Source organism: Vitis riparia, chromosome 4, assembly GCF_004353265.1.
Source record: "Vitis riparia cultivar Riparia Gloire de Montpellier isolate 1030 chromosome 4, EGFV_Vit.rip_1.0, whole genome shotgun sequence".
Lineage (NCBI taxonomy): Eukaryota > Viridiplantae > Streptophyta > Magnoliopsida > Vitales > Vitaceae > Vitis > Vitis riparia.
In genome coordinates this window covers 19,038,682-19,057,425 of record NC_048434.1, presented here as the reverse complement: position 1 = coordinate 19,057,425, position 18,744 = coordinate 19,038,682, and the positions used below count along the sequence as shown (strand labels likewise).

Below are 18,744 nucleotides of genomic sequence, written 5' to 3'. Positions count from 1 at the left end.
CCACTCCTCACTCTTCTACCACTCCGTTGGTTGTTATAGGGGGTCCAATCCATCCATCCATCCGTCCACATCTCACAACAACCAGTTTCAGCTTACCACAATCAGTACCCGTACCCTGGAATCACGTGAACCAAACAAAGCCAATATGTTATGTTCCGCTTGGTCATCCGGTCATGATAGTTAATAATAATCACACCCAAAGTTCTGAATCCACAAATATATATTTAAAAAATTAAAAAACGCAGCGCAATTCACAAGCTTTGAAAGGGGCGGTCAAGTAGGAGAAGGGCCGGAGAGCTTGATGAGTGAGGTAGAGGATGTGGGGAGAAAAAAAAAAAAAAAAAAAAAAAAAGATAAAGAGATAAAGGTATCCAGATGTTGGATACTCTGCAATCATCAAAGCAACATATGTTCTTCTGGGTTTATTGAGAGATCTCGAGTCAAAGATAGAAGCTTAAAAAAGAAAACAGTGAAAAGTGACCCCACATTCATCATGGCCAAAGCCCCAACAAAACCCTCCTCTGGAATATCGATCGATTCGATCAAAAGATTCAAACATCTATACAGTGAGAGAGAGAATCAGATCGTCTAGAGATTGATGTCCATGGGTTCGACAAATGGGTCGACCACCCTTTCCAAAAGATGCTCTCTATTCGCTTTGTAATACTACAAACAAACAGCGATTAGCCCAAGACACAAAGACACGATGAGAATAGTTGTGGCCCTGATGCGGGGTGTGGCACCTCCGCACGTGACCCCCACGTGTCCCATATCCCCCGCCTTTGTTTGCTTGCTGTGGGTCTCACGCTCCGAGGCGGGGGGTGTGGCTTGGGTTTTCCCCTGCTCTAGTGCCGTAAAATCCAAGCAATTAATGGGGATATCGGTTTATACTCTTTTTAATGAAACTCTGGGATTTGCTTAATCATAATTCTCCAGTCTCCACAACAATACATGCTCTCCTTAATCATGATGTTATGTGGCTCGTTGGATTTGGTGGGGCCCGCTTGGTTTTCCACTTTTCCAAGGTAGCAGATTGCAAAATCTGGCCTAGCCGACGAAAATAAATAATCACCACCACTAATCCAAGTGCCAGGTGGAGCTCGTGTGTGGATTAAGTTGCATGCATGCATGCAAATGTGTTGAGTACAGGAATGGGTGTATTAATAATTATAACCCTGGAAATAAGAAATCATTCCTCAAAAGCAACAAGAGACAACTGGAATGAATCTTCTCTCTCTCTTTCTTTCCCTTTCTTTTTTCCCCCTTCTCTGAGGCGAGAGGGTTTGGGATTGGTCTGGTGATCTTGTTGTTGGCAGGTAAATGGCTAAAGTAATACTATTTTAGTCTAATGGAAGAAAAGAAAAAGCAGGCAATGGACCAGCATTTATAAAAGGGTCAGTGGCCCTAATGAGCCGTCCTATGGAAGTTGAGTCTCCTGTAGATATCATCACTTCTTCGGAACACTGTAACCTCTAATTGTCTCCTCTGAGGAGGTCTAAAGACTGTAGGTCTAAGTCCAAAGTCCAAAGCCCAAAGGAATTACACTCCTCCCACCTTTCCCTTTTTGTTCATGGTTTTACGTCTTTTGCTTATCACTTTTAATCTGGCATCCCATCTCCATGTTTTAGTCCCCCGCCCGAATTGTCACCTATATATTAATATAATACACAAATTAAAGATTACGTTACTGGGTTTTGTTTAATTAATTACTTCTTACCTTATTGCTGCCCCGTCTATAAATACTTGGTACATGTATGATTGTATCTTCCAAGTCCTTTCACCTTTATTTCGTAAGTCATAAAGCTCAGACTTGATTTACATTTGTGTAGGGGCGGGTTATTGTTGTGGCAGCTTCTGATCGAAGCACTTATAACCATTAATGACTGCTTCTGTTGTCAGGGAAAAGTGTATTTTTTTTTTTACACCTATTACAAAAAATTACAAAATAAAAATTTAAGTTTATAAAATATAAATTTCAAACAATCATTTAAAATAATTAATATTTCATGTACTTTTTTTATTTTATTGAATATGCCTTTTTTTTTGTTTTCCGGTGCAATGTCTTCTCCCATTGTATATCCCATATATGCATTTTGGATAAAAAATGAACTCATCTCTCTCTCTCTCCCTAAATTAGTATGAAATAACATTTTGAAAATGTGATTTTTAAATTTGTATTACTAAAAAATTTTAGAAAAAAAATAAAAGATAAAATATGAGAGAGAAAGAGACTATTTTTGAGCGAAAGTTAAAAAAAAAATGTTAAATTAAGGCATATTTATTTTATTAAAAATATTATTTTTAACCAAAATTCTATTGCTCGCCTTCATTGTTTAGTTTTCTATTTTACTTTTCCTAAATTAAACTTGCAATTTGTAATTGAAGGATGCACCCATCAACGAGTGAGGCTCTTCAATCACGAAAACATTTTTAATTTTATAAATAAAGAAAATTAAATAAAAAGAATTATATTGTGTATCACTTTCCATTACTAAATATCATATAGCAATAACATTTTCCTAATAAACGTCATTATATACTTAACTATTAAATAAGTTACATCTAACAATGCACCATAGAAATAAGAAAAGCATATATACTAAACAATGATATTTCTAATAAGTGCCATCATATATTCAATTCTAAACTAAATAATGACGCTTTATAAAAACCCGAAATAAAGCATCATAATTTCTAATTTTTATAGTATGCATTAATGGATTAATTTTCGCCAATGTCATCGTATATTCCTTTAACTTAGTGAAAATTTAGTTTTACAAGGGTACTTGCCCCAGCATATGCTGACTCCGCCAGTGTATCACATAATCGATTGATAATCCATGGTCATAATTTTTGTAATTAGGAAACCACATGTAGCCACATACATTTTTTGGTAATTTTGAAGTAAAGCCAGTAATTTGATAAAGTTTACTGAATTTATGGACCGTTGTCCCTTGGGCTGTAGCAAGCAGGCATCCGATATGTTGAATTGAGGTTCATGATGTGCAAGCATCCTTTTCAAAGCATGTGGTCCTCTAGCCATAATCCTAAGTTCCTTTACGACTTTCAAACTTACTATGACCCCATTTTCTCTATATAAATGGGAGAAATCACGTGTCATGAATGGAAGCAAATTTTCTATTTTGAATTTCCCTTCTCCTCTTTGCCCCGTCAATAGTAGTAATATAGTACTCAAAAATGTAGTCGCATGCAGCCTGGTCTTATCGTGATTACTATCTTCGAACTAATTCCATGGCGTACGTTGGCACATGTATGCTTTATGATTAGATGCACATGGGGCACATGGGATGGGTATGCATCCTCAAAACAAAATAATAACTTTGCAAATAGTGCCGTCAAAGTAACATGTTAAGTTCTATCTAAATCATTTGAGATGCACTTTCTATTTTCACTTTTAAAAATAAAAATTTGATTTTTTTTTTTTACATATATATGAAGAGTATAAAATTTAAAAAATTATTTTTGTATTCTTAGAACTCTTTCTAAAAATTTAAGAAAGTGAAAATTTTAATTTTTGAAAACATTTTCAAATATTGCTGGTTTTTATATATGAATTTTATATTTTATATAAAATTTTCTACTTTTTAAAAACAAAAATTAGAAAATATCCCCGAAAATAACTATTGTGTATGACTCTGTAAAATAAAAATAATAATAACATTTAGATTTATACTAATTCAACTTTAGTAAATACTTAAGAGGAGGATAAATTGAATGTTGGTCTGTTTTTAGAAATTTTAATAAATATGAACTTTAATGAAACAACAAATAATTTAAATAAAGTGAACAAAGAAATAAAGATAAAAGGTATGAACAAAGTGAATGTTGTTCAGTTAGATGTATAATTGGTGTTTTCTGTCAATCATTTAAAAAATTATCATTCATCAATCAAATATTTAAATAAATCAATCAACCACTTTGGTCAACACCTAGTCAAAAAATACAAATAATATGAAAATTAATGCATAAATAACTTTTTCATGATTTATATTATTTGAATATGAAAAAAGATTGAAAAACCTTTATTAATGATAAAACGCATGTCAAAACACGAGTTTTATATTTGAATGAATTAATATCATCTTTTATGAAAATCATTTAAAAAAATACACAAATGAGCTCCCTAGTTTTTTTTTCTTTTTTTAAAAAAAAAACCTTTTATGAGGAAATTTGATTAAATAAACTTCTTTTCATTTTAAAAACTTGTTTAACTATAAAACAATAAACAAAGGTAGCCTTCTTTCTTAAATATTTTTCATTCAATTTATGAAGAACAAAGCCAATTTAAGCATTTGAATAATAATTTTAAGTTTGTGTGAGAGATTATTGGGTGTGAATGGCTTTGGTTCATTTTAATAATTTAAGATGGACCAAAAATCATAAAAAAAATTTAGAAAACATGGGTAGGTGCGCAGGCCAATATTTTATCAAATGTTTTTGGTCACGATCCAACCGGATGAGTCATAAATAACAACTTGATCAAACAATTCGGATACCATTCCATCAGTTTTGAAAAGAAAACATGAAAATAATTGGTTAAATATTTCATCAATTTATTTAATTTACAATAAATTTATAAATTAAAAATCCTCCTCGTGCCCACGATCTTAGGCCCTTAGCTCCGTTGTGAGGCAGTACATTAGGAGAATTGCATCTCGTTAATTAATAAACCAGGTCACCAGCCACATTCCTCAGAACTCGATATTCCCGATGTCGTTTCAAGTTTCAATGGAGAACAGAGAGCTCCTCTCACAAGTGCAAGCGCCCATTCATTCGTTGAAAGCTGGTAACTTCATGGTCGTAGGGCAGGCGCTCCAAGTAAAGTAGAGCCACTGTTTATGTTATTGAACCGCGCGCTTGATCCATGAGACAGCCTCTGGCTCGAGTTTACACCGACACACACAGAGCACCCGCTTTTAGCTTCACAGCATGACACGATGGAGGACAGGAAAGAGGAAGTTGTTGTTGACTCTGTGGCCTGTCCAACTGACTGGATGGATTCGCCTGTAAAATGGATATTATCGAATCACAAAATGATGCGGGCTATGCCTGAACCATGGCTTCAAAGATACGTTGGAAATACGTATTAATATCAAATATCATAAAACGTGCGACTTAATTTTTAGATGAATTACTCCTTCTTTTTTCCTAAATAATCTCCTGCGATTATTAATTTATTGGTGTGACAAAATTCTTGTGGTTTAATGTTTTTGTCTGTGCATGTTACCTTAAATGATAATAAAGAATTGTAGTTTAACAACATGACACGAGTGAATAAAGAGTACGATGATGATATAAAGTGTTTTTAGTTTAAAAAATGTTTTTTTTAAATATAATTGTTTAACAAAATTTGTGAAATATTTTAAAAAATATGAGTATTTTTTTTATAAAATTCTTATAAGTTATGATTTGAATCACCTCTCCTTAATTTGTATGTTTGTTTTTTCATTTGATCTCTCTCTTTCAATAACAAACAAAATGTATAAAGAATAAGATTCAATTAAAAATAAAAAAATAAAAATTCAAATTTAATAGTTTTTTTTTAAGTTTTAAAAATTTATTTTGTGTATTTTTTATTTTGTATATATATATATATATATACATGTTTAATAATTTTTATTTTATTTGAATTTTTATTATATTTTTAACAGGAAAATGCTACATCTTCTAACTATTCTCTCAACATTTCTTCTTTAAACAGTCTTATATAGTATACACATATTTATAAAAAGTTGATTCTATATGCCAATAAATCAATGAATCAAATGAGACATATTTTAGAGGATTAATCATTTTGCCTTCCCAGAATCCCCACCACCTCTATCTACATCAAATTTAGGTTTGTTTAACAATGATTTGCCCAGCTGTACCCCATATCATAAGATGGCCCACTTAGGCACTAGCCTCAGATGGGCTCATGCAGCCCATCATATATATATATATGGCCGCTAATTAAGATAGATGGAGTATACCGACCCACTACAATGCCGTTTAATGGGCCTGAGAATAGCTGTCACAAAAATGAGGGTGGCCCATCTCCATTCATGGCCTTTTGAGAAAGCCCTAGGACAGTCTCCGCTTCGTCAGAGGGTTTGAGCCGCTAAAACAGTTGTTTCGAGACTTGGAAAGTAGCAGAGAAGAATGGATTCTGATACGATTATGGAACCGATGGATTTGAAGGTGCGAGAGCTGTTGAAGGAGGTACAGCTCGACTACTCTTCTGCAACAACAAAGCTCGTCGACGACACCGTTTCAGCCATTAAACAAGCCATCGATACAATCCCTGAAGACTTGAAGGTTTATTTCTTTTAAGCCTTTTCTTCTTCAAAAACCCTAACCCTCTGTTTCGTTTCTGAAAAAATGGTGGAACTTTGATAGTGAGTTTTCCATTGTTTTGCTTTCTGAAAATTCTGACTAGTCATTGAATGTTTCTTGAACAGTGGTTTAACCTTTTCTGCTTCAAAATAATGAAAAATCCTGAAACTGGAAGTTTTGTTATGCTGTGTACTACTTGGTTACAAATGCGGGGAAAGAAAAATAAACTTGAATTTCCTTTGTGACCTGAGAATCCACTAACCTCCACGTATCTCGAGCTTAATATGATTAGTTCAGTTGAATTTTTATTTTTTTGGAAATCAAGACGACTTCAAAAATTACAGTTTTCTTGACTCAGCAACCAAACTGGGTGTTGTTATGTTTGATTGTTTGGTTTGTTGGTGCCCCTTTTTTTTTTCTTCAATGCTATTGTCTTGGACGCTTATTGTGTTGTTGACATATGAGCAGGTTACAGCAGATTTTGCTCCACAATTTGTCAGAGACATTGGCGCTGATAAAGTTGAATTCAACTTCAAGAAGCCAAAATTGGTTGAAATTGGTGGTAGTTATTCAATACGCTGTGTGGCAAAGCCTGATGTATGTATTGATCTTTTTGTTAGGTTGCCAAAGGTATGCAGTGGACTCTCTCTCTCTCTCTCTCTCTCTCTCTCTGCACAAATTGATGCTACCCTGACCTCACAGTTGTATTTATTACTAAATTGATTAGATTGATGTGGTAATGGTACAAAACCTGTGGCACTAGGATCATGAATAGAATGACTGCAAAGCAGGTACATTTTCATATATGCTATGTAATATGCAATTTAAGTAAGTCAGATCAATCTGGAAAAGTGCAGTGAATAAAGTATTTAGATTATGAATTTTAATAGAAAAAACAATGATAAAAGGATGAGTGCCATTTTTTCTTTGTTATTTTTTTGTTTGTTGCATTTTGTGGTTTTGTTCCAAGAGCATTGAAAATGAGGTTTGAGATCTAGGTCATGGCCATCATGGATAACTCAACAAGAAAACCTTTTTTGCCTTGACTTTTAAGATTTTCAAATGCCTTGTTTGCATCCCATCATCTTATTTTTGATGGGAGTTTAAAAAATATTTTTTTGATGGGCAATTTGCACCCAATTACCTTATTACATACTGTTCCATGTGTAGTTTGTGAATTTGATAATGAATGTCAATATGGGAGTGATGAATTGGTTGTGAGGGTTGCAAATAGGGAACTAATGGGTTCCCATGCTTTTACCAAACTTTCTTGTAATCCATGATGATATCATGCATTGCATGCATTGAATTGTTGAAGCCAGCTTTTAGATTTTGATGGAAAAATGATCAATAATCATTGAAATGAATTTTTGGGGATTCAGGAAGATTTTTCAGATGAAAAAGATGGTTAGTACGGGCAATTCCTTAGAGCTAATGGGCCATGTGCTCGAATTGGTAGTTGATCTAATTGTCTATCAATGATCATAACAGTTTATTCAGAAGAATATTAGGCCAGTACTGGATTGATATTTTCTAAAAATAGAATTTGGAGAAGATGAAATCTACTTATGGTCACATTACAAAAAGTTAGGTCATTACAAAATGATCACATAACTTGATATATAAATTTTGAGATGATAGTTACAAACTTATGGTTAGCAGAAAGTTATTTGGTGCATAAATGCATAAACTGCTCAATGGTATCATCTTCATTCAGTATAATTAAGTTGTATATCTCAACATTTTCTCCCTCATGACAGGAGTGTTTCCATGAGAAGGACTATTTGAATCACCGTTACCATGCAAAAAGGTTCCTCTATCTCTGCATAATTAAGAAGTATTTGAACTCTTCTTCCTTCATTCGAAAGGTTGAATGGTCCAGCCTACAAAATGAGGCTCGAAAACCACTATTGGTTGTCTATCCAGGTCTACTACTATGCCAGATTTTTATCCAAAGTTCTGCTCTTTTTACAGTGAAGAATTGTGTAAATGGTCTCATTTTGTTTTGCATCTCCCACTAATTTTAAATCTGCTTCCTTGACTGAATTTTTCTTGTGGGGAATTGTAGCTATGGAGCTTGCTGAAGTTCCTGGCCTTTCTGTGAGAATAATACCTACAGCAACATCCCTGTTTAGTATTTTGAAGTTAAACTTGAAGCGGAACAATGTTCGTTCTTTGAAGCAAGGTTGTATGTTGTCTTCAATTCAAGCATAGTTCTAATTTTAAAGTTTTGTGGTTATATTTTTCATTTTTGTTTATTTTTTATTTCTAATTTTGGTTGCACTGAAAGAAATTTGTTCTCTTTTGTGGAATTTTTAAGATGAGAGTACTCCTCAGGCTACACCAAAATACAATAGTAGTATTTTGGAAGACATGTTTCTAGAGGACAATGCGGAATTTGTGAAGCAAACTTTTCTTGGTTGGAAGGAGTTGGGGGAGGCTTTAATTTTGCTTAAGGTATGGTATTATAAATTGGCCATTTTAAGTTGATTCTGTGGCATGATTTTGGACTTGAAAAATGAAGATTGGTTTTATTGATGCAGGTATGGGCTCGGCAGAGAAGTTCGATATATGCTTATGATTGCTTAAATGGATTTCTGATCTCTGTCATAATGTCATACCTTGCAACGGATTCTGGAAGGAATCTCATTAACAATTCAATGAAGCCAATGCAGATATTTCGTGTGACCTTAGATTTCATTGGTATGTTTAGTTTTTCCTCTTGCATAGCAGTCAATAAATACTGCTGATGAGTCAAATTTCCCCCTCTTTTCTCGTGCTGTTTTTGTATGCTGTGAAAAGTTAAGAGAAGCAAAGAAATGAAACTAAGAGCTTGAATTTTGAATCTTTCATGCCTGGAACCAAGAGAATGGAAGTTTCCTCCCAACTGATCAGGATACAACTAGCTTAGCTTAGTTTAGTTGAGGTGATTTTTTTTTTTTCCCATTATTTAAGAAAAAACAAAAGCGATATAGAGCATAAGATCAATCTTTTTTCTGTGTGTTTACTTATCAAAAAAAAACATAGAGCATAAGATCAAAACATTTCCTTTCCTTTTCTCTCTTTTATTTTTTTTCCTTGTTTTCATGTTTTCTCTACAACGAAGGGAGGGTTAAGTTTTGTGAAAGATGTTTTAAGTGAATAATTTGTATTTTTAGAGGTATGGCTTATGAACAATGTAATTTGTTCAATAGTTGGACATGAAACTACAAAAGTTTTTGTAAATTTTATAATTTAATACCTATGTGAGAATTGAGATTCAGTAATCAGATTCATAAATAGTTTATTGTCTTGGAGTATGATTCTGTTTGGGCAAAGTGGTGTGTGTTAAATGTAAATGCGGGGCTGATATCCATATAATGCATCAACAGAATCAATTTTGGTTGGCCGGGATTATGACTTAGAAACCTGAAGTCTCAGGTGAAACCCTAGCAGGTAGGCCTGTGAATGCTTTGTAGTTGTGACCTGGGAGAGACATAGACAAGGAAAGAAAGAAAAGAATAGAAAAGAAAAGAAAAGAGAAGAGAAGAAAAGAAAACACTGTGGTCATGACCCAAAAAAAAGAGAGGACAAGAAAAATAAAAAAGGAAGAAAAGAAAAAGGAATCATGAATGTTCTTTTCACATTGAGGCATGAGAACTGAAAACTTGGTTTGTCTGCCCATTCTTACTTCTGTGTGCACAGAAATCCTATTATTTAATCATCATTTTAATGATTCTCAAAATCTTGAAGCTTCTTTTTGTTTTGAGTAAGACTTTTGATCGTTGGTGTGGGTTCCAAGGTTGGAATTTTGGTAGTCAGTTGATTGCTTTTTTGAGAGATGCTTTAAAGAGTGTTAACCAGTCCATCATCCAAGTGTATGGTAGTTCACCTAAGTTGAGTAACTGATTTCCCTAAAGTTGAAGCTGCTAGGATTTGGCCCCATGATGTGGCCCCATACCCCGCATGTGACAGGAACAAACAGTGATATAACTGCAGACAAAAAAACTAAGGGGAGAACTTGAACCTGAAACCCGAAGTTAACAAAAGTTCTGAAACTATGTTGAAGCGCCAGCTTTCCTACAAGTTTAAAGCTGCTTGGATTTTGGTTCATGTTGTAACACTCCCGCTCATGTGTAGCCTCATACCATGTGGGAGGCACAGATAGTTATAGCCGCAGATGAATCATAAATTTATGATGACAATAATTAGATAGACTAATATATGGGGGGAGGATTTGAACCCAAGATCTCCATGTTCAGTGGTTAACTAGAACTCTGATTACTATGTTCAATAACCAACTTTCTGAAAAGTTTAAGCTCATAGGACTTGGGCTGCCATATTATGCCCTAACAACTTACATATGGAAGAGTAGGCAGAATGCTTTTTTGGTTTCCAATATCTTATTTCTTATGACATCAGGAAAACTAACCTGCCTACCATATTTTCTAGTTCTTTAAAGTGAAAATATGAGAAAATTTTGATCTGGAAGAGAAACATATGAGAACTATTTAGATGTTGTTTGGAAACAGTAAGATCATTCTTCTGTCTGACATTAGCAACGAAATTTCCATTAGTTCTTTTTCTTCTCTATTCTAACTGAGAGCTAGCTGATTGGAGTGTAAGCTTTATTGAGCTGATGGCAAACATTATTTTTTTTTAATCAAGAATAATGTTTATCCTAATCAAAATAATAAAGGTGGTTATCGTTGTTGTTGTTTTTGCAGCCACATCTAAGCTATGGAATACTGGTCTTTATTTCAAGTCTCAAAGCCTACTGAATATTTCAAAGGAGGTGCACTATGTCCTGACCCTTCATGGATTTCATTTATGTTTTTAAATGGATTTAAATATTTTTGGACTAACACACTGTAAGGTCAAACTACAATGCAGTGTAGGCTAAAATAGTGCAGTTGATATATATACAAACCTCTCTTTCAGCCAAATGATCCTCTATGATATTGCTTGCTAGACTTGTGAATATTTAATCTTTTCTAATTGGATGAGATAGTTTCAAAATGCCTTCTTACCAAAGGCAAGAAATCATGTTCCTTTATTTCATTAACTGTTGGGTGTTGAACTGTTGTGTGTCCTGAAAGTATTGATTTTCTTTCGTTTGCATGTTAGAGCTCATTTATATTCGTTATGATCTCAGGAGTTGCTGGAAAGGAAGCAATATTTAAGATTATTTCCTGTAGTTATATCTGAGTCACTTGCTCATTTTAATTTGGCATTCCGGATCACAGGAGGTGGCTTTTTGGAGGTACCTCCTGTAACCATATTAAATTTGGCTCCTTGATGAATATATGGATCTTCTGTTAGTGTCTGTGCACTTTTTTCAAGCAACTGTAGTTGTCTGACAAATATGTATCTATCTTTTTTTTTCTTTCTTTTTTTTCTTTCTCTCTCTCAAAAAACATTTCAGCTCCAAGACGAGGCTGTTTTGACCCTAAGTTGCATAGGCAAATGTAAAGATGGTGGGTTTGAGGAGCTTTTTATGACTAAGATTGACTATCCAGCTAAATATGACTACTGCATGAGGTACAACTTTTTTATTTGATGCTTGGTGTAGGTCTCATGATGTTTTATACTGGAAGAGGAAATGCCAAACTGATTTTATTTTGTTTCTGCTTTTTATTTGAGATTCTAATTAGCTCAAAATAAAAGAATTTTGTCCACAGGGCCATTTTGACTCCTTTTTCAATATGATCTTTTTTTCTATTTTTTTTTTCATGTTACTTTATTTGGTGCATTTATATTCATTTTTACAGTAGCAGCCAAGGAGAATATGTTATTATCTTTAGACCAAATGAAACTTTTGGAATTTCTCATACATGGAGAATTTTATTGAGTCTTGTTTGTTTTGTGTCTATCATAATTGGTCATCCTTGCATGTGTCCAAACTTTCAATTAATTTTTTGGTTTCTGATACATGCTTTGCATGCAAGCTGACTCTGGTCAGGGATGAAGCAGAAACATGGAACTCAGCTTTATCATTAAATATAGGGAAAATATCATTTTAAAGAGAACATAAGAAGGATTCTTAAGGGTTTTGATAATGGGAGAAGCAGGAGGGTGGGAAAAAGGAGTATGATTGGGTGTCTCTGTGTGTGTGTTTGTACGTATGCATACTGTTTTACTTATGTTGTGTATATTGTCGTGCTGTTTTATTTTTCTTGTCTTTGAGAATTTGCCATCTCAATATGCATTCATGCCAACTCTATGCATGGTAGCTGTATTAATGTAACATGGTCCATGAATCTTTTAGAGACTCCTTGTCCATTGGAGAGCTATAACCATCATTGCAATTTTTTCTTCATTGTCATTTGAAATATGTGCCAACCATTCATCTTGATTGTACATATGTTTTTCCTCCAAGCTGTTTTCAAGCCATGTCTAAGTCAGTGAGAAGCATTTTGGAGTATTTTTGTTCATTATGGTGGTTGGAAAAACTCTGTTAATGGGGGTCCCTTTTCAGTATTATGTCAAAAATTGAACCTGGAGTAACCTTTTGATTACTTTGTTGGTACTGAAGAGTTAATTTTTTCCCCATAACATTGTTTTTCCATTGTTGATCGTACTTTTATGCACATTTCATTGATCTCCCATTAATCATCCATCAGCTTTCTCTGTAATTATTTTCAGCAAAGATATGTAACTGTTTCCTTTGTCTCTTATGTGCTTGCTCTTTTAGATTGAATTTGAAAGGATATAGTGATGTTTATGCATCGGGGTTTTGCTTGGATGAGGAATGTTGGAGATCCTTTGAGCAGAAAGTTCATTTTCTTCTGCGTCAAGGATTGAGCGATAGAGCAAAGTTCATCCGTGTTAGCTGGAAAAATGCCACTTCAGAATGCAGTGTGGAAAATGTATGAAATTGGTGGACTAAATTTCTATATGGATTCTATGTAATTTCTATTGAATTGTTCTGACCATGTTATGATTCTAGGGTTTATCAATCTTTGATCGAGAGCCATTGCTCATTGGGATTTCAGTCAGCTCTTTAGAGAAAGCTTTTAGAGTGGTCGATGTTGGTCCAAATGCTGAGCATAAAGATGAGGTATTTGACTTCTGTTCTTGATTTTGAAATTCCAAACATGGCAAATGATGTATGAATTAATGTTAATTGGCATTCTGAACTAGGCTCTTAAATTCCGGAAGTTTTGGGGAGAGAAAGCAGAGCTTCGAAGATTTAAAGATGGGATGATTGCAGAAAGCACAGGTGAGGCAGATACTAATGTTTCTGTTGGCTGCCAATATTCAAGGTTATTGTTTTAAGATGATTGGAATGACAACCATGTTATCTCACTTACTAGTATGGGAAAGCAAGCAATGGGAAAGGCATACCATCATAAAAGGGATTACCGAATATCTCCTTTTGCGGCACCTTTCCTTGTCAGAAAGAAATATCGTGCATATTGTAGATCAACTTGATTTCTCTCTGGTTCATGGTGTTGGAGGTAAAACTAGTTGGTGGTGACTGCCTGCTGATAGTTTTTGGACTTTTTTTCTTGTCTGTGCTATGGCTTTCTTGTCTGTGCTATGGCTTTCTTCTCTTCAAACTGTACAGTGATTGAGAAAAGGATGTGATAATTTTTCAGATTCTATATCATTTTCTGGAAGTTTGCTTGAGGCATTTGAAGTGTTGTCAAAGCGATTACATCTTCTCAAAGACATTCCTTTGAAGGTGTCTAGTGTGCAGCCTTTAGATTCAGGTTTCTTTTCTCATCTGAAATAACCATGTTATACCCTTTTTCTCTTTTATTTTCTTTTTCTTTTTACTGATTTGCTGCATTACTTATGTTCTTCTACAGGAGGCAATCTTTGATAATAGTAAACAAAAGAATTTTTTTTAGTAAATAATAAATATAAAACCTTAAATTTTTTAATCCTTATATTACCATTGCTTTTCATTAGTTCTAATAATTTACTTGTTGATCTCTCATTTAATTGTGTAATTGATTTTAAGAACTTAGCTATTTCAGTAAGAAACACAGTATGATGTTTAAAGAATTTTTTTTATATACAATTTAAAGAACATTAATAGTTGATAAGAAATTTTAGAATTTTTTTTAGATTAAAAAAGAGCCAAAGAGCATCCACAGAAAATAGGGAAAAGCGATGGTCTGAGCTTGAAACAGAATAAGAAGCACGGAAAGTATTTTTTGAGGGCAATTCATTCAATATTAATATATTGTAATTTTCTTTGCGATTGATGACTGAGTCTAGCTTAATGGTAAAGGGTTCAATCCTATATCTCCTAGCTTTACACACACAACATATATTATTACATGACAAAGATACAAGTTTGTCTAATTTATCTAAACCTCTATTCTAATAATGCATGAATTGGAAGAAGCTAATCAAATATAATATATGTAAATGTATTATATGTACTCTTGTGTAATTGCTCTCTTAATATAGGTTTTTTGCTGAAGCTATGTTTTTTCTTTTTATTAAAGCAAGATTTTCATATTCTAACATGTACAAAGAGTGTTTGATTTGCATAAATCATGGATGCTATGCGCTGATCAATATTCACAGCTTTCAGGTTTACATCTGTCTTCCCTCCTGAACCTCATCCCCTAGCCAATGAAAAGAGTGCTGTTCCTAGATTAAATAAGCTCACTTCAACCTGTATTCAACCATTGGAAGTTATGATTCAGGCAAGATTCATGCGACTAGTCATGGTTCAGTTTTTAATGCTATTTAGAGAGTTTCTGAAGACTTGTTTTTGGCTATTATCTAGTTGGAAGGTTCAGGCAACTGGCCAATGGATGATGTAGCTATTGAGAAGACTAAATCTGCTTTCCTTCTAAGAATTGGAGAAAGGTAGGTCAGTTTGATTTTGCTGATTCACAAAAATGACTAATTTTTCTTGAATCTGATGATACATTTATGTCAGTCTCCAGAACAATTGGGGTATGATCTGCACTGCTACTGAGGAAAATGTGGATGTTTTTATGTCTGGATATGCATTTCGTCTTAGAATTTTGCATGAAAGAGGCCTGAGTTTGTTGAACAGGCAAAGTAAGTGTACTTCCTTTTATTCATGATTACAAAGTGTTGGTGGATTGTTCAGATTGTTGTGATGTTGAACTCATTGAACCTATTTTATTCTTGTAGATGGGAGTAATCAACTGAAGCATATTTCTTCTGTTGACAAGGAACTTTTTACCCGTGGCCAGCATTCTAGCATGATTAATGGTCTACAGGGTTGTTACCCAATATATGGGCCAGTTGTTCGGTGAGGATTTGAAGTTCCTTCAAAATTATTTTGTCCATTCTTATCCTTTGCCTGACATGATTTTTTTGTTTTATCTTTTTTTCTTTGTGAAGGCTAGCAAAGCGATGGGTTGCTTCACATCTCTTTTCATCTTGCTTGGTCGAGGAGGCAGTTGAGCTATTGGTTGCATATCTCTTTTTGAAGCCTCTACCATTTTATGTACCTTGCTCTCGGATATCAGGATTTCTAAGGTTGAATTCCCTTTAATAACTTGTTCTACTTGTTTTATACATGCTAATCATGAATTTCAAAGTCCATTGCTTTCTTGATTTGTTGAAAATCGTGAATATCAGAAGTTTATTCACTGACCCTCGTTGCCTAATGGTATCTCCTGTCTCCCTATAAAGGAAAGTTCTTGGGCTTAAAACTCCAAGAAAAAATGGGGAGGAGTCTAGCCTTTGAGCTAGGCAAATGGACTCTCTTGTACCACCCAAAAGAAAAGAGGAGAGGGAGAATAAAAATTTAAGTCCCAAAGGTGATCCATCTGTAACACAGATCACGGTGATGGAATGAATTGTGAGCGTTCTCTTCCAGCCCTTCTAGGAGATTTCAGGCACATTAAATTTATATTATGATTACTTCAAAAAAAAACTGAAGCTAATTTTAATGATTTCAGTTTCTTATTTGTTTTTTCTGTTTACTTCATTAGTTTGTTTTTGCCTGATACATGTGCATGTAATCTATGAATGGAAAGTAATATTTAGGAACTATTTCACCCAGTCCACCTTGGGGTAACAACTTAACTTAATTTGGTTGACAGGTTCTTACGGTTATTATCAGAGTATGACTGGAACTTCTCTGCTTTGGTGGTTGACATAAATAGTGATTTGAGCCCAAGTGATGAAAAAGAGATTAATGTAAGTGCTGCAGCGTAAAGTTATTGTTTTTGTGAAATCATATACAGTATTTGTTGGTTCTTTCATGCTACCAGTTCTTGATTTATGAGCATCAATGATTTGTCAATTGGATAGGAGAATTTTACTTCAAGTAGAAAAGGTTATGAAGAAAATGCCCAAAATGTGAACCCGGCAATGTTCTTAGCAACAGCTTATGATAAGGCATCTGAAGCTTGGACCAGATTCTCACCAAACTCATCAGTAAGTAGTTTCTTCAACCCAAAGTTGGCTGCATGATCTTTTCTGTGGCTAAGCTGTACCTTGTTTCTTCACGCTTTCTAGTTAATCAGTACAGTGATTTATTTACTGCATTGCTATGGCTCTTTCTAAGTGAATGAGTTTTTTTTTGGTCAACCTCTTTATGGCTGTTTTTTCACCATTAGAAAACCTTATTCAATGTTCTTTGGTTAAAAAGAAAAAGAAAATCAGAATAATTCTGGTTGGAGACAGAGCAGCTCTATGAATATTAAAACATGGCCACAAAGGACATTCTTTTATATCAGCTGGTGATATAAATAATTATGCCTAGAAAAAGCTTCATTAGTATGGGTGCCGCTCTTTGTTATTCTCTGACATGGAACATCTTTTATTTAAAAGGAGCTTAGAAGGTTGGTGGCCTATGCCCGAAGCAGTGCAAACCTATTGACTAAACTTATTTTGGGGGGTCATATTGATTCTTACAGATGGGAGGTGAGACACATTGCTCACATGTTAATTCATGGTTCAGGTGTTGTAATTGTTTTTTTATGCCTCTGGATTGTTATAACCCAAATTTGCATTTGCAGTGTCTTTTCCGGACTCCCTTGAACAACTATGATGCTGTAATTCTTCTCCACAGGGAGAAAATGCCTTATCCCCAACGTCTTCTCTTCCCATCTGAGATGAACCAAGGTACAATAGAAGGCTGGTAGAAACCCATATTGCCATTTTATACTTTCTCTTCATTGCAAGAGTGCATAATCTTGGTTCTTGTCTCATAATATGCATATCTTGGGCAGGGAAGCATGTTGCTGAGGGCAATGCTAGCAAGGCTTTTCATCCATTTTTGTTGCCTGAACACATGAAAGGAAACTCCCCAGATTTGAAAGATAATCTACTGGTAGACTTTGATCCACTGAGGTGCTTCATTGGGGATTTAGAGGCAAGTTTTTAGAAATCCTCTGGACTACTACTCTTGGCACTTTTTCTCCTTGCTAAAATTTTCCCAAATATCTATAGGAAGAGTTTCCAAACGCTTTCAAGTTGTGGTACGATTCTCTTGGAGGTGATGCTATTGGCATGATGTGGGAGAGATCATCTTCAAAGGTATAAAAGAATATGTTTTAGCAGTTGCCTATAAATGAAAAGATATGGTTAAAGTTTCTAATACTATTGATATAAACATCATCTCTTTGTGGGTTCACTTTTTGCAGAAACGGGAACGAAGCGAAGAGAATGAGGAGGAAAAAGATCCAGTCAATGTGCTAAAAACTGTCGGTGAGGTCGGGAAAGGGTTTGTGAGGAGTATTTATCTACTCAAGTCCCCAAGGCTCAGGAATTGAGCATTGCACCAAAAGATAAAAGAAACTGCTAAACACTGTTTTGTTTGCGTATAATTTATATTCTCATTGGTGAGCATTGGTAACCCATTTTAACCACAATGGGGCTCCACGATTTTGAAGAGCTTAGCTTAATGTTAGAGCGGCATGCTGTTTTATCAATTTTTGTTCCTAGTCCAGTTAAGAGTAGCAAAAACCAACATTGTGTATGATTTGTGTATATATCAATTTTTTTGAGGAGAAGCTTATTTTTGAAATAGCAAACCAGAATCTTGATATAACTTTGAAAAAATGGCAGGTAATGCCTATCAATTTTTCTACTTATGTGTCTCGTATGAGCTATATTTCTTGTGGTGTATTTTTGTTGGAGACTTGGAGTAGGGATAGGATCATAGGAAGACAAGGAACAAAGCTTAAAATGCATATGGAAGGAATAAGTGGTTCCACATTATCATCCTTCCTTAAAAATGAACTTCCACAAATAAGCCAATCACAACCTTCATATTTTCTCTTACATTTAATCCATATAAAATGACCAAAAGGGTTTAAAGAATTTAAATTACAGAAATAAAAGTGGAAAAATATGACTAAAAATAAAAATAAAAAATACATAAAAAAAAATGTTAGAAAAAAAAAGAAAAATAATTGAACTGAATGGTGTCTTGACTTACAAATAATACGAAAAGATAAGTATCATATGATACTTATA

At 34.2% G+C, this 18,744-nt stretch overlaps 1 protein-coding gene across 1 annotated transcript; it reads left to right on the top strand.

Moving 5' to 3' along the window:
- Positions 1-6,141: 6,141 nt before the first annotated feature.
- Positions 6,142-18,355, top strand: LOC117913435 (nucleolar protein 6-like). The gene is made up of 26 exons (XM_034828411.1): positions 6,142-6,318; positions 6,805-6,966; positions 8,097-8,262; positions 8,405-8,521; positions 8,657-8,793; positions 8,880-9,039; positions 11,043-11,110; positions 11,471-11,578; positions 11,741-11,856; positions 13,010-13,184; positions 13,265-13,375; positions 13,459-13,537; positions 13,632-13,775; positions 13,917-14,030; positions 14,860-14,981; positions 15,065-15,147; positions 15,221-15,345; positions 15,442-15,562; positions 15,655-15,792; positions 16,362-16,458; positions 16,573-16,698; positions 17,095-17,187; positions 17,283-17,388; positions 17,496-17,638; positions 17,716-17,802; positions 17,910-18,355. Exons 1-26 carry the CDS (start codon positions 6,163-6,165, stop codon positions 18,036-18,038), a joined length of 3,183 nt encoding a protein of 1,060 aa, XP_034684302.1. The 5' UTR covers positions 6,142-6,162; the 3' UTR covers positions 18,039-18,355.
- Positions 18,356-18,744: the final 389 nt, after the last annotated feature.